This window comes from Myotis daubentonii, chromosome 14, assembly GCF_963259705.1.
Source record: "Myotis daubentonii chromosome 14, mMyoDau2.1, whole genome shotgun sequence".
In the NCBI taxonomy this organism is placed as follows: Eukaryota; Metazoa; Chordata; class Mammalia; order Chiroptera; family Vespertilionidae; genus Myotis; species Myotis daubentonii.
This window is the reverse complement of record NC_081853.1, coordinates 46,998,954-47,014,794: the sequence shown is the minus strand read 5'-3', so window position 1 is coordinate 47,014,794 and position 15,841 is coordinate 46,998,954. Positions and strand designations below refer to the sequence as shown.

Here is a 15,841-nt window from a genome sequence, read left to right as displayed (position 1 = left end):
CATAAATGTTTATCTGCAACCACTGGGTGCAGATGCTGCAGCTAGTTAACAACAGCTTCTCCCAGCCTTGCTGACTGAGACAAGGGAGGGGACACTCTTTGTGAAATGGGGAGCAGACCAAAGCCCCCATGTTGCCTGGGTCATCCAGATAACCTATGGGAGGCCATGCAGAAGGTCTGAGCTCAAAAGTAGTTCCAGTGAAGACCCCTCATAGCTTTTGTCATCAGAGCTTTCAGATAAAATAGGATAATTTACTTTACATCATGCAAGGCCAAATAAAAAATGTCAACTTTACAATGTTGATATCTCACTTGGATAAAGAAGGAATATGGCAGGCTAGAATTCCCTCTGTTCTGATTAAGATTATCAAGATGCTATGAATCATAATGTGTCCAACAGAGGTAAGGAAATGTGAATCAAAGTTCTGTGTAGAATGCAGGCATCAGGCACACAAACCTGTGCGGAGCAAGAAGAGTATAGTACTTTAGCCTTCAGGACAACAGGGGAGGAAACGGAGAAAAGGAAGGCAGAGTACTGCTTAATTTTACCTTTTGTCATCCCTGCTAATATTGAGCTGGTCAAGACTAGAAGCTGCTCTAGGAACAATGGTAGTGTCATAGGGTTTAGGAGCATTACTGGATTCAGATCATAACCTTTCTTTAGCAAGTTGCTTAATCTTTCAGACTATAATATTTACCTTTTAGGATTATCATGAGGATTATATGAGATGTTTGTAAAACACTTCAAACAGTGGCATACATTGAAGTGTTCAAGATAACTATTATTAATGTATACTGAAGTGTTTTTGCTTTGACTGCTCATTTTTACATGGCTAATGTTTTTACGTCTTTTTAAAACACCATTGATTTATAAAGGAATTTTATTTCTAATGTATCATTGATCAAGAAGTAATGAATAGTAATAGTTATACAGCTTTAAAGCCATCTCCATAGTGCCTGGTCTTACCACCTTTATTTAGAAGAGGGGTGGAGGGAACAAATGGAAATACCTGACTTGTCCAGGTTCTTCGAATAATGGTACAATGCTGCAGTTAGAAATTATATCTTCTTAATCTCCTTGTTTTTAATCTGTTTGATAACTATCATTGTAAAGTTTATGGACATTACATCTTGTTGTTGAATTAGAGATCTGTTGGGGAGATGAAACAGTATTATGAGCACACCTTTACTCCTACACTGTTTTGGTGACTGTTTAAGGAGATTTTCTTTTGTAATCAATTTGGCTTTCAAATTTGAGCGAAGAAGTGAGACTTGATGGCTGTTGTTGCTTTATGGTAAAACTGAAGTACTTGGATCTTATACTTGGCTCACAGAGAGTGACTAATTTGGACTTGGTTCAGACAAATAATTTGGAATACAGGTTTATTTGCTATGGAGAATTTCACTGTAATCTGATTAACAAGCCTTTCCTCCTTTGGTCTATCTACTGGGACAGGCTTTGGCCTGTATGCTATTTTTATGTGGCCAGCAAGCTAAGAATGGGGTTTGTTTATTCACATTTTTAAGAGTTGCGGGGGTGGGGGGGCGGGGGGAGGAAGAACACAAAGATGAATATGTGACAGAGACCTTATGTAACCTGCAAAGACTAAAATATTTGCTACCTAGTTCTTTATAGGAAGTTTCCCAATACTGGGATGAGGGCGTGAAAATGGCTTTATTAGAATAGAATTTGATCTAATGAAATGTTTTGATTTTTTTTTAAAGATATCCTTCTTTAAGAAAATTTAATATAAGTGTAAATTTAGGTAAAAACATTTAAAAATATTTAGAGAATAATTTTAACATCATCACTAAAGGGTTATTTGCTTTATAGAAGGACTTTCGTATTAGCTTGTTTAAGTAGGAACTCTATTTGTGGAAGTGTATGTTTACAGATCATTAACTATTTGGCTGGCACATGCAAAGCTGGTATGTCTGTTTCACTGCCAGCTGAAGGCCAAGGAACTGAAGATAAAGCTTTAAAGCTTTCTTATAGTTGATTGACAATTGGCTGATGAATTCTTTCATCAGTGTTTGAAATCACTCAGGCTCCATTGCCCTACTTGCCACTTGAAAGGTATATTAATTGCATACAATGAAATACATATGTAGTTTTTGTTTTTTTTTAACTCCTCAAACTATTAGGCACTATGTGCTGTTTTATAAATAACTTGGAATTCAGTGATTTTTTTTCTTAAATGGTTTGGCCACTAAAGCTGATTTAGTCACAGGCACTCTCTGGGCACTGGGGCTGCAGCAGCAAAGAAAACACAAAATACCTGTTCCTCTGGAGCTTTTGGGGGTAGGGGAAATACATAAGTAAAATACGTATTATGTTCATAAGCTCAATGGAAAAAAAGTAAAACATATAGGAAGGCATATAGGAATGTTGGGCAGTTGTGATTTTAAATCAGGTGGTTAGGGACAGCCTGCCTGAGGAATGATAGTTGGGGGAAGGTAGGAAGAAGGTTAAGCAACATATGGATTTCTGAAGAGAGCATGTTCTAGGTAGAGGAAACAGTGGCTATAAAGGCCTTGAGGTTGGAGTCTTATGTTAATAATTGTATAAGTGAGTGTGTTGGGGAAAGGTGGCAAGATAATGATACTGCTTTTGTGCATGTTGAGATTTGAGGTATTTATGGGACACCCAAGTAGTTACATCTAGCAAGCAGTTCAGAAGAGGCTGGGCCTGGAAGGAAATCTGTGGGTCACTAGGTTATAGGTGGTATTGAAGTCATGCATGGAGATCCTCCTGGAGTTCCATGTGCAGCGAGAAGAGTAGAGGACTGAAGAAGGAATGCTGGGGAACACAAATGTGGGGTGGGGATAAAAGAGCAATGTGCAGGGAAGACTTAGGTTCGACCTCATCAGTGTAAGTGGTAGAATAGGAGAGGGCAGTGTTACTGAAGTTGTAACAATGGAGAGTCTTGTCTGACTTCTATGCCTTTCTCATCTCTGCTAACTCCCAATCAAGTCAGCCTTCGAGTGCAGCTGTCCCCACTCCCAGGCTAATACCTTAGTTCAGACCTACCTCATTTCGTGGAGGACTCCAATAATAGTCTCTTATCTAGTCTCCTTACTACTAAACCTACCCTTGTCAGTCAGTTTTTCACACTTTTGCCATAGTGGTCTTTCCAAAATACCGAAACACTGCCAGTGGCTTCCCATTATCTTCAGGATAAAGTTTAACCATCTCAGCTTGGCATAACATGCCCTTCATGATCTGCATCCCCTATTTGTTCTCACTTTCTGGCTTTTCCCCTTACATTTTAAATTTCGTGCATGCAAATTATTTGTCCTTTCTAGAAGGACACTTGTTTGCCTCCAACCTCTGTATGTGCTTTCCTTACTTTGACTAACTCTTCCATGGCTCATTACCACTACAGTACAAGATTTGGCTAAAGTGTTACCTTCTCTTCAAAGCCTTTTCTGAGTTCCAAGCAAAACCAGAATACTCCCTTAGGGCTGGCTTCCTAGTTTGTCACTAATCTCTAGTGTGGTCCTAATGACAGTATCTTGAAATCATATCCTGTTTGTTTTCTCTCTCAAATTTATGAGCTCCTAGAGGACAGTGACTTTGACATAAGGATATTTGTATTCCTATTGCTTGGCTTAGTGTAGTGAGTCTATTGCACTGGTTCTCGACACTGGGAAGTTGTTAGAAATGGAGATTCTCAGGCCCCACCCCTGGCTTACTGAATCAGAACCTCAGGAGGGGAGGTCCAGCAGTGTGTGTGCTTTAACCAGCCCCCCGGGTGAGTCTGATACATTTTTGAGAACCATAAGTCCAGTAAAATGAATGATGAAAAACAAGCACTCTGGTCTCAAGAGTATCTTATATTCAGTCCTTAGAAAAAGGAAATATCTATGCTCTAGTGCTGGTTGCAAGAACTTAAAATAGTGAGCACATGTGGTTAAGATTGACAATATTTTTGACGTCGTGAATTTGGGCTCAGAATCTGTTCTGAGCCTATTAAACCTTTAAAATTGGAATTAGATCAACTAAAAGGAAGATGCAAACTTGTTATTTAAAGAATCACTCATGGTATCACCAATAGAGATAACCAAATTATCAGTGATTATTTCTAGCTGATATTACGGTTTTTATTCTTGTGTCAAATTAAATGAAGTTTCATGTAATTACTGCCTATTTTTATGGATCTATATATACTTTAGAAAATTCTTTTTGAACATTGTATTGTTGTTGTAAGCTTCTATCATAAGTCTGGGCACTAAATTTTTGCTTACAGTACATAATATTATTTCTGTGGGGTAATCATTTTTTCAATTAGTGTCATTTTAACTCAGAGGATTCCTTTCAGGAAAGTAACCTGCCATAAGAAAAATCTTTTTTTTTTTTATTAAATATATTTTATTGAGTTTTTACAGAGAGGAAAGGAGAGAGATAGAGAGTTAGAAACATCGATGAGAGAGAAACATCGACCAGCTGCCTCCTGCACACTCCCCACTGGGGATGTGCCCGCAACCAAGGTACGTGCCCTTGACCGGAATCGAACCTGGGACCCTTCAGTCCGCAGGCCGACGCTCTATCCACTGAGCCAAACCGGTTTCGGCCATAAGAAAAATCTTGATTCTTCTTTTTTTCTAGGACAGACTCAGGTACTTTTTTAAGTTAATAAACTTTATTTTTTAGAGCAGGTTTAGGTTCACAGCAAAATTGAGTGGGAAGCACAGAGAGTTTCTGAATATTCCCTGTCCCCACATTTGCAAAACTTCCCCCATTATCGACATCCCACACAGTGTCACATTTATCACAATCAATGAACTGACATTGACTTGTTATTGTTAGACAGACCCTATCCACTTTAACCTTTCAGTTATCACCTGCAGTCCATAGTTTACAAGAGGGCTCTCTCATGGTGGTGTACATTATATGGGTTTTCACAAATGTATAATGACATTTGGTTACCATTATAGTTTATACCAGTGATGGCGAACCTATGACATGCGTGTCAGAGGTGACACGCGAACTCATTTTTTTGGTTGATTTTTCTTTGTTAAATGGCATTTAAATATATAAAATAAATATCAAAAATGTAAGTCTTTATTTTACTATGGTTGCAAATATCAAAAAATTTCTATATGTGACACGGCACCAGAGTTAAGTTAGGGTTTTTCAAAATGCTGACACGCCGAGCTCAAAAGGATCACCATCACTGGTTTATACAGAATAGTTTCACTACCATAAGGAGCCTCTACTCTGCCTAGTCAGACTCCCTGTAAAAGGTTTTCATAGACCTCCTTACCCAGTGACTTAAATTATTTTTGTCTAATTTTCATGCTATTGAAGTGAATAGATATAAATTCTTTAAATTCTTTTTGTTTATAGTTCTTGAACAATTATAAAACTAAAATGAATTATAAATTAAATGCCATTAAAACTATAGAACTGTCCTGGCCGGTGTTGTTAAGTGGTTAGAGAGTCAGCCTGCACACTGGATGGTCACAGGTTTGATTCTCAGTCAAGGGTATGTACCTGGGTTGCAGGTTCTATCCCTGCCCCTAGACCAGGAAGTAACCAATCCCATATCAATGTTTCTCTCTTCCCCTCCCTGTTCTCTTCCACTCTCTAAAAGTCGACGGAAAAAATATCCTCACTTCTTGGGTGAGGATTAAAAAGAAGAAGAAGAAATATATATATGTTTACTGAAATTAAATGCCATTTGGGTTTAATAGTAGACATAAATACTTACATATTTTACTTTATTATTTTCATTTTTAAGTATTATGGATCATCATAGGAATCATTGTCATTATCATGCATATTACTGTTTTCCACCCAATCTGTTATTTTGATGGGCTGTTTTAATAGTACACTACAATAATAGTACTAAAAAAATAAGTACTCATTTAATGAAAAGTTCTTTATTGTCTATTTAAAGCTATTTATTGCTATGAAGTGTTGGAAAATGGTTTATAAAAAGAACCAGTCTGGCCAGTACAACTGAATATAGAACTGACAGCTCTATGACACTTTTTTTTTAGTTTGGCATGCTTGTTCTGTCTCAGCTTGGCACAGTAGGGTTATAAATACCAATGCAGAGGTGGGTACTGTAGTCTTGTTGCAGCATTTAAATATAAAGATGGTCATTCAGAAGATCTAAGATATATATAATTTTTAAAAAACTTAACATGAAAATGAAAACAATTTTTAAATTCTCAGAGAACTCATGAATCTCCAGGAATAAGTCCTTAGATCCAAGGAACTACTATTAACATAATATTGCTAATAACTAAGTTTATGAAACAGTAACATATAGTATTTAAATAGTCACAATTTTAAAAAAATCCTCACCAAAACATTGGATAGCTAGCCTAGTTTTAAACTTTTAAAACTTGTGCCAAGTTTAAATCATGTGAGTGTTTTGTTATTAATATTTTTAATAGAAATGAGTATTTTAAAAAATATATTTTATTGATTTTTTTACAGAGAGGAAGGGAGAAAGAAGGATAGAGAGTTAGAAACATCGATGAGAGAGAAACATCAATCAGCTGCCTCCTGCACACCCCCTACTGGGGATGTGCCCGCAACCAACATACATGTACATGCCCTTGACCTGAATTGAACCTGGGACCCTTCAGTCCCCAGGCTGATGCTCTATCCTCTGAGCCAAACCGGTTAGGGCTGTTATTAATATTTTTAAGAGCGTTTACCTGATATTCTTCAAACTGAAAACTGAGAGTATTTTGTTCCTTGTAGATTAAACTGTGATGACATGAGTTGAGCTTCCTGAAAAATACCCACAGAGGAAGCCATTTATAACAGGATAGAACCAGAGACTTAACAAGAGGAACAGAGACACCGGGAGGGAAAATCCTGGAGGCAACGTCTGCCTCTTCAACTCTATGGTTTCCTGATTATTTTCCATCAAATTACCCTTTCGATTGAAGCTAGTTCCAATTAGGTTTTTCACTTTACACTAGAAAGCATATGTGTGTGTGTTTCATATTATAATTTAAAAGATTTGTTCTTTTTTTACAGGTGAAGATGGAGCTGGGAAAACAAGCTTAATAAGAAAAATTCAGGGAATAGAGGAGTACAAGAAAGGAAGAGGATTGGAATATTTGTACTTAAATGTTCATGATGAAGACAGGGATGGTGAATATCATCTATTTGTAAACTAAATTTTCTGAAGTCTTTCCAAGGTGCACTGCTGCTCATATTAGTCTTGAGTGTGCCATTTTTCACTAAGAGTCCTACTATGTCATGCCAATCGGTAAATAGTTATGTTTAGGCATATGTTTATTGGTTTGGGATTGGGATTCATATAGTGATACTTTTAAACATCCTAATGTATTCTGGTGTGCAGACCAGCTTTCTTGCTCTCATTGAAGAATATCAATTTTCAGTTCATTTTCCCTCAGATGATGAAATAATAGTATCCCATGATTGTTTGCTGACTCCCCTTTATCTCCTTTTCATTTTTTGACATAAAAATGTCATCTCCCCAGCTTTTCTTATCTGATCAACCATTTTTTTCTTCTATAGATCACTTGCCTTCTCATTTTTATATATAATATCTTGAATATGCATGGCTCTATCTGCTGCTGGTAAGAATAGCAACATGTTATTCAGTCTGTGGTTTGGGATTAAGAAATATGAAGTAGAGGATGCTGGTGTTCCATGTTGGCAGTTAAATTATTTCCCTGAATATTTGATAGGCCTTTACTAAATTGGTAGATATGACCTAAGTAGTTGAACTTTGTCAAAAGAGGCATCTCCTGTGGAGATGATCTGAAATACCAAGTATTGTTAGTTGGATGATGAAATAACTTAATCCTGTTGCCTTGGTAACTTTCCTGTGTCTGTTGTAGATCAAACAAGATGTAATGTGTGGATCTTAGATGGAGATCTGTATCACAAGGGCCTCCTGAAATTTTCACTGGATGCCATTTCTCTGAAGGACACTCTAATTATGCTGGTTGTTGATATGTCAAAGCCTTGGACTGCTTTGGATTCTTTACAGAAATGGGCAAGTGTTGTTAGAGAACATATTGACAAATTGAAAATTCCTCCTGAAGAAATGAAAGAAATGGAACAAAAGTGTGAGTAGTCTAGAAATATTAATATAGATTTCAAAAACAAATTTCCTAACTGGCAATCATAATTGTTGGGAATTTTTTACTTTGAATAAAGTTTAATGAAAGAAATACAATGTGAGTTCTGTTTTTGAAATTCAGTTTAAATGCTATGCTAGATTTTAATATAGTTTTAAATTGGAAACATCTACATAATGGCAGACTCTTTCATAGAGGTGCCTTAGCTCCTTTGCCAAAAGGCCATATGTGTTCATTTTTAAAAGTTGTTTTCAAGATTTAAAAAATCTGAATCTTCAGCTGCTCATTTTCAGCAGTTCACTTGTTGATAAGCAGAACAATCTTATCAACCTTGTCAAAATGAAATATGTCCAAAAAGATGTTAACCTAAATATAGGGTGTCCCCAAAAAAGTATATACACAATATCTGTAGATTGTATTACATCTTGAAAATGAAATGTATTTTAATAAACACTGCCTTTACAATTATTCAAAGTGAATATATATCTTTTTGGGGGGATACCCTGTATAAAGATGTTAAGCTGGTTTTATTCACAAAGTACATAATATAGTTTGTACATGCCCATGTAAATTGGAAGTTTTCATGGAAATTATGAAAATGATGTGGGTCATTTCCAACTGAAACCAGTTGCCACAGTTCTGAATTTCACCAATAGTGCTTCACTTGTCAATGTTGTACTTTGCTTAAGAAAATATACAGATGGAATACTGCTTTTCTTTGTTATTGTTAGTTCATAATAACTTTGGGGAGAATTGACACTTACTGTAATTTATATGCAAGGAAACAGAAAACTTAAGAGAATATATGTCCTAAATCATTGAAAAAGATGTCTAGCTGTTCTTAATCTATACCTTTCTTTCCTGTTGGCCATTGCCTTGGGTTTTTGTCCCCCTCTCCAAATTTATACTACAGCAGTGGTCCCAGGACTACCAGCATCAGTATCAGTACAGCCGGGAGCTAGTCAGAAAATACACATTCTTAGGCCCCACCCCAGACTACTAAATCAGAAACTCGAGTGCATGCTAAAAACTTGAGAAGCACTGTTAGATTTCAGCCTTTGATTTGAAGGGTAGTAGCTACCAAAGTTGCTAAGGGTAAATGCATGTCCCTTTCTTCTTGGAGGAACTGCGCTCAAGTGTTGAGGATTCCCTCTTCCTTGACGCCATGTAAGTTTAAGATACTTTCTTCCTTTATATCTCTGTATAATATTCCCTCATATACTGTTTTAATCCTATGTTGTGGATAATTTGTTTCCAGATTTGTTTTGCTTTTAAACATGAGAAGCAGTCTTATATGGGAATCCCAGTCTTATATAGGAATCACTGGTTGTTTCTTTGAGAATTCCTCAAAGAATAATTACTGAGTCAAAGTATATATTGTTTAGGCTCTTGATACATTCACATTGTTTTAAGTGAAGATTTTGACAACCTTGCAAATGAGTTGTAAAAATTTATCAGTGGTGATAATACCTCATTAATTCTCACCAGGGTTAAAGAATGAATGTGGCCCAAGATTGCACCTATGTAAAAAGGAGAAGATCTGAATAAAGGGTTTAGAGAAGGAAGCTAATATTTAGAAAATCATCTAGGATTGTCATTTAAATTGTGGAATTCCCCCTTCCTCACACATATATTTTTCTTTTATCCTTTTTCAGTACTCGTGAATTAGAGAAGATAGACAAAGCTAGATTGTGACTTTCCTAAAGTAATTTGCACAAACTAAACCATGCCTATGTTGAATCCCACTCTTTGGAGCCATTCAGTCTTGTACTCTGCCTCCTAATAATTAACGTGGGATCAGTGTTTCTGTACTGTCCTTGAAATAGTTTTCACAAACCCTTTTTGTTTCTTTTACACAAGACCAAGTATAAACTCTAGTAAAATATATATTTAGATTATGGTAGAAAAAGCTACCTGCTGAAATAAAGCAATTTCTAAACTATGTATTAAATTATTTACTTTGATTTTCAGTGATTAGAGACTTTCAAGAATACGTAGAGCCAGGAGAAGATTTTCCAGCTTCTCCTCAGAGAAGAAATACCATGTCACAGGAAGACAAAGACGACAGTGTGGTTTTACCCCTGGGTGCGGATACACTTACACACAACTTGGGCATTCCAGTACTAGTAGTTTGCACAAAGGTTAGTTTGCTTCCTAGAGATTCTGTTACTGATATTAACCCAGGATGAACAACTGTTCTGTTTCCCAGACCCCTTTTGGAGTTGACACATTATTTTTCCTAGATAATTTTTCTTAAATATAAATAATAGTTTAAAATAATTGAATGATATTTACATGCTGGTTTTATGATCTTGATCATAGTTTCTTTGAAAGAAAACATTACTTTGGATATTCTCTTTGTGATTGAATATCATTTCCCAAATTCCAATTAGACTTTATTATACAATCAGTTTAAAGAAATAAACACAGGTAAGATGATAAGTTAATTATTAATTTTTATAAATTTGCACATTAAATATTGGAATACTAATATCCTAATATCAGAAGATTATATACTTAAAATAAAATAGACTTTTAAACATCTACTTTTAACACCTAAAATAAAATAGGCTTTTAAGCACTCATTATGTAAAGTTAATATGCAGTTATCAGGGGCTTTTTACTTATTTATTAAAGAGGTTCTGAGAGGATTGCTAAAATCAAAATTCTGTTCATTTAATCTGTCATTATATACACTTTATAATAAAGTCAAATTTCCTTTAAAAATTATTTATATATAAAGTTTATCTTCTCACCATCTGGTCCTAAGTAGTAAGGCTTTATTGTCTGTAAGTCATGGAATAGTTAAGAAAATGACAGAACAAATAAACCCTTTCGAGATCTAAAATTATTAATGTTTGTTTTTTTTTAATATATTTTATTGATTTTTCACAGAGAGGAAGGGAGAGAGATAGAGTTAGAAACATCGATGAGAGAGAAACATCAATCAGCTGCCTCTTGCACATCCCCCACCGGGGATGTGCCCGCAACCCAGGTACATGCCCTTGACCGGAATCGAACCCGGGACCTCTCAGTCCGCAGGCTGACGCTCTATCCACTGAGCCAAACCGGCCTCGGCAAAAATTATTAATGTTTTTTGTAATACATAAAATTTGCAAATATAATTGAAGGAGGGTATGAAATTTATTCATCTTTGGGATAAAAATGATAAAAAAAATTTATCATTTTACTTTACAAACTACAAAATTTATCAATAACAATTGGGGAAGGGTAGCATTTAAATCAAGTCTGTTATCTGCTTTTCAAATGATGATCCTGCTTTAGTTGTTACTTATACCTTTTCTTTAAAACTATTTTTAAACTGTCACACTAGGATCCTCTTTGTGTGTGGTTTGTTTTTGTTTTGTTTGGCAAAGAGTTGTTTATTGGCAGATATTTTCCTGCCAATTACACAACAACTTGCTTCATAAATTTCCAAAGGAGAAAACTGTTAAGCTTAAAGGAACCTAAATCATTAAATAATGTCATAGATGCATAGAACTTTCAAACCAGAAGAGATCATCTATATTTCACAGAATCTAAAGCACCATCAGATGTTCTTCAGTTTAAGAGCTTTTAAAATATGTAGGGGGATGGGAGAATGTGTGTGCTGGAGTGGATGAAGAATGGTAGTTCCACTGGGCTTAAAAACTAGACATTGAGATTCAGAGAGACTAAGCTTCTTGCCTTAGGTCCAGATCCTCTTATTTCATTTAAAGATTTCTTTACATGTCAAATTTGACCCCAAACTAATATTAGGTATAATGAGCATTATTGAGTGTTTATTTTTAGATTTTATACCTTAAATTCAGAAAGGTTTTGGTGAAATATTTGAACATGCCTTTTTTTTCTGTAACATTTTTCTGTAGCAAGTAGAATTTAGAATTTGTTTCATTGATTGTACAGGTAACATTTAAAAAATAGCCTGTAATCCCCCCTTTTTTTGCTATTGGTGAAATTGTAGTGAGAGTGAAAAGGCACCAGAGGAGAAATGAAGGTCAACAGAGTTATCAGATAAACAGAGGAACAAAGAGGAAATAGTGAGAGATGCAGACTCCCTGGGAACATAGGGTTTTATAGAACTAGAATAGATTTTAGATCTTAAAAACTTTGTTCTAGGACATAAGTAGTTGAATTAACAAGTATTATAAACTTGTCTTGTTCTGTACTAAAACTTTCTCTATAGTGTTTTCGCCACATTCAGTATGGCTTTGAATTCAGTGCTTTTTTTTAAAGAAATAAAATTATTAGTCTTAAGATTCCAACTAAATGTCTCTAGACAAATAGGAGTAATTTCTATTCTAGGTCCTACTGTTCAAAGTGGTAGTTTTATGATATTCCCCCACCCAAAATTGAACTGTTTAAATCATTATATTTAAACTTGATTATTTAAAGTTAACATATTGTTTTTTTAAATTATTTTAACCCAACAGTGTGATGCCATTAGTGTATTGGAGAAAGAACATGACTACAAAGATGAACATTTTGATTTTATTCAGTCACATATCCGGAAGTTTTGTTTACAGTGTATCCTTTTAATACATTGATTAGTGCAATGTACCTTAATGTACCTTACCTGTTTGTTTTTAAGGCAAGGAATTAAATTGATGGGACTTTAGAAATTCCATAAGCTTTGTTCCTTCTGCCTCTGGCTGGAAATATCATTTTAGTTCTCAAATCATTTATATCTGGGTATTGTGAGATATAAAAGCAAATATTAAAGTATATGAATTTGATTTTCTGTGTTTAAAGTACTAAAGAAAAATAAAATAAATATTAGTCTTATTTGGAAAGTTTTAATGAGTATGCATTGTAATCATTCTGATTAAAAAGTTGTATTTATACCACCAATGTGTTTATATCCTAAAATGCTGAGATGAAACTGTTATGAAACCTAGTATGTATTATTATCTTTTTTTAAAGTTCAATTCCCAGTTATAAATAGAATAATTCAATACTTTTAGTATAATTAATAATCTTTTAGCTGGCCATTACACTATTGACATTCTGTTTTAGAGTCTGAATAAATGAAACCAGTTGCCCCCCCCCCCCCAAGTGGTATTCATTTATTGGGTGGGTGGTGGGGCAAGATCAACATTTAGGTTCGTTTGTTCTTATTTTTAATATGTTTGGTATGTTATCTCCACATATAATCTAAAGTAGTGGTTTCAAAATCTGGCTGTGCCATCTAAAGACTTACTAATTGGGAACATCACAAGGTCAGCTAGAGAATCTATACTTTTTTTTTAAAAATATATTTTATTGATTTTTTACAGAGAGGAAGAGAGAGGGATAGAGAATTAGAAACATCGATGAGAGAGAAACATCGACCAGCTGCCTCCTGCACACCTCCTACTGGGGATGTGCCTGCAACCAAGGTACATGCCCTTGACCGGAATCGAACCTGGGACCCTTCAGTCCGCAGGCCAGCGCTCTGTCCACTGAGCCAAACCAGTTAGGGCGAGAATCTATACTTTTGAAAAGCTTTCTGGGTGATTTTGATGATCACAAGGTTAGAAGACCTATCATAAGGAATCTTGTCTAGTCTAGGTTACAAGGATTAGATGAGCCAATTAATAACATGTACAACTAAAAGGAGGATAAAGTGAGGGTTAGGAGTGAATGTTTTTAAGAGAATTTACTGTCAAAAACTTCACCACAGCTTGAGTGCACCAAAGGGAGAGAGTTGTGCACCAGATAGTTTGTGGTTTCATTCTGCAACCAAAGCTTTTGGGTCTGAAAAGTGAAGAAATGATATTAGGAGTAGGTAAGAATAATAAATAATATACATGTATTTATAGTATCAGTAGTTTTTCATTTTCATTAATGGACGTTCTATTAAGGACCACTTAATAGAAAGCCTAGCTGAATAATGAATAAGATCACTCAACACTGGTAGTTTCCCTTTCCTTTTTCCTTCAGTACTTTGTTCTCTCCGTGGCCCTTTCTCATGTCACATAAAGGTTGAGTCAGGTTGAATTAAAGGGCATTAGTCTATATAAAGAGTCTTCAAAAAGAGAACAAAAAGTGAAAGTAATTAAAGTAGGAATATAAAGCCCTTTTTATCTTTGAAGATTACAAAATTTGAGAACAGTCTCTTTTAAGATGTATTAATGCTCTATTTGAAAATGTACATACAGAAATGTAATCAGGAAGTAAGCTGTCCACCGAGATAATTACAGACCTTTTAGTAGATAGAGCTAGTTGACTTTAATAGTGAGGTGTGTGTGTGTCTGTGAGTGAGGGCAACAGTTCAAAATCATCTTTATTTTTAAAATTTTAATTGCAATGCAAAATTTTCAGCTGTAGACATCTTTCAAATTATAAATGGGTTCACATGAGGAAGATCATTAATGAAAAATTTACACAATTAAGCTTTTACTTAAGACTATGATATTTCTACCAAGATTTATGTTAAGTAGTATTTAGCAATACCACTTTCAAGTTCATGTCCTAGCAAATATGAATGTCTGAGATCAGAAGTCAGCCCATTCCCAGCATTTCCTCAGGCATAAGTTACCATCTCTTTCAGGACATCATGGCCAGTGGTCATAGAATTTCTGATAGCCTCTCTGACCACATTGTCAGTAGTCACACTGACCCTTTTTTTCACAGGCCTCTTTTGATTTATGTTGTTTGGGTAAAAGTTATGATCTGCTTTTGTTAATATATCATGTGAGATTGTCTTAGCTCAAGTTTTAGCCATGAAATCTACTTTACCTTGGATCATTTCTGAAAGCTTCCTGGTAATACCTATTGGTTCATCTTCTCTTTTTTGTGGGTCTCTGGAGCTTTGTCCCCAAAGTCCTCATTCCTTGGAACTAGTAAAAATCATAAGAGGTACTTGTGCAAACCATTTTTGTTGAAAAGGCAAACAAAACGGTTGTTGATAAATAATACCCCTCCATGAAGTTTTAAAAAGAAATTGCCTCTTCATGTGCTTTAAATATAGGTAGTAGTAGTGTCAGTATTACTAAATTTACCTTTTCTTTTTTGGCTTAATGAGACTTTTGGTTTTATTTTATTATAGCTTATTATAAAATGTTTTGTTTGCCTTTTAGCCTGCATTTAAGTATTTTATACTTTTGAAATCTTTGATGACCATATATAATACACCTTTAGAAATTATTTTTGAAACGAATAAATCATGTAGCTGTGAATGTTAGGCTGAGAACAAGAACTTTATGACCTGTTTGTGGAATTTGTCCAGAAATTTCTTTAATGGTTCTATTCAGATGGTGCAGCACTTATTTACACTTCAGTAAAAGAAAACAAAAATACAGATTTAGTATATAAATACATCGTTCAGAAACTATATGGATTTCCGTATAAGATTCCTGCTGTTGTGGTGGAAAAAGATGCAGTATTCATGTAAGTATGCTCTTAAATATATTATTTTATCACGTATTGTTGCTACAGTTTGATGGTGAGTCATAATTTTCAGTTTTGAGGTGAGACCAGTAGAGACCTTTCCATGATGAGTAGGTGAGAATCTGTCCCTAGACTGTTTTATTTATAACCTGCCCTGACCTATTTATCATTGTCTTTTAGATTTACTGCTGGCCTGAGCCCTCTTCAAAAGGCCATGTTATTGCTATCTATTGAGTGTATATATCAGTATATCTACTTACTCTTTAATTGGTTATGGTATAACATAAAGCATCCAATATATAATTGAGACATGATTTTAAAAAGTTATCTGAATAAAATTGGGAGGTGATTTAGTAAACTATAACTTGAGCCCTATAATTTAAAAAGCTGAT

General features: G+C 35.0%; 1 protein-coding gene across 2 annotated transcripts in view; it reads left to right on the top strand.

The window, feature by feature from the left end:
- Positions 1-15,841, top strand: part of DYNC1LI1 (dynein cytoplasmic 1 light intermediate chain 1) — a 33,120-nt gene that overhangs the window by 8,808 nt on the left and 8,471 nt on the right. For both annotated transcript variants that reach the window (XM_059664151.1, XM_059664153.1), the window contains exons 3-7: positions 7,003-7,119; positions 7,836-8,066; positions 10,050-10,219; positions 12,512-12,605; positions 15,314-15,449. In XM_059664151.1, coding sequence (XP_059520134.1) covers positions 7,003-7,119; positions 7,836-8,066; positions 10,050-10,219; positions 12,512-12,605; positions 15,314-15,449 — 748 coding nt within the window. The remainder of the gene's footprint in view (positions 1-7,002; positions 7,120-7,835; positions 8,067-10,049; positions 10,220-12,511; positions 12,606-15,313; positions 15,450-15,841) is intronic.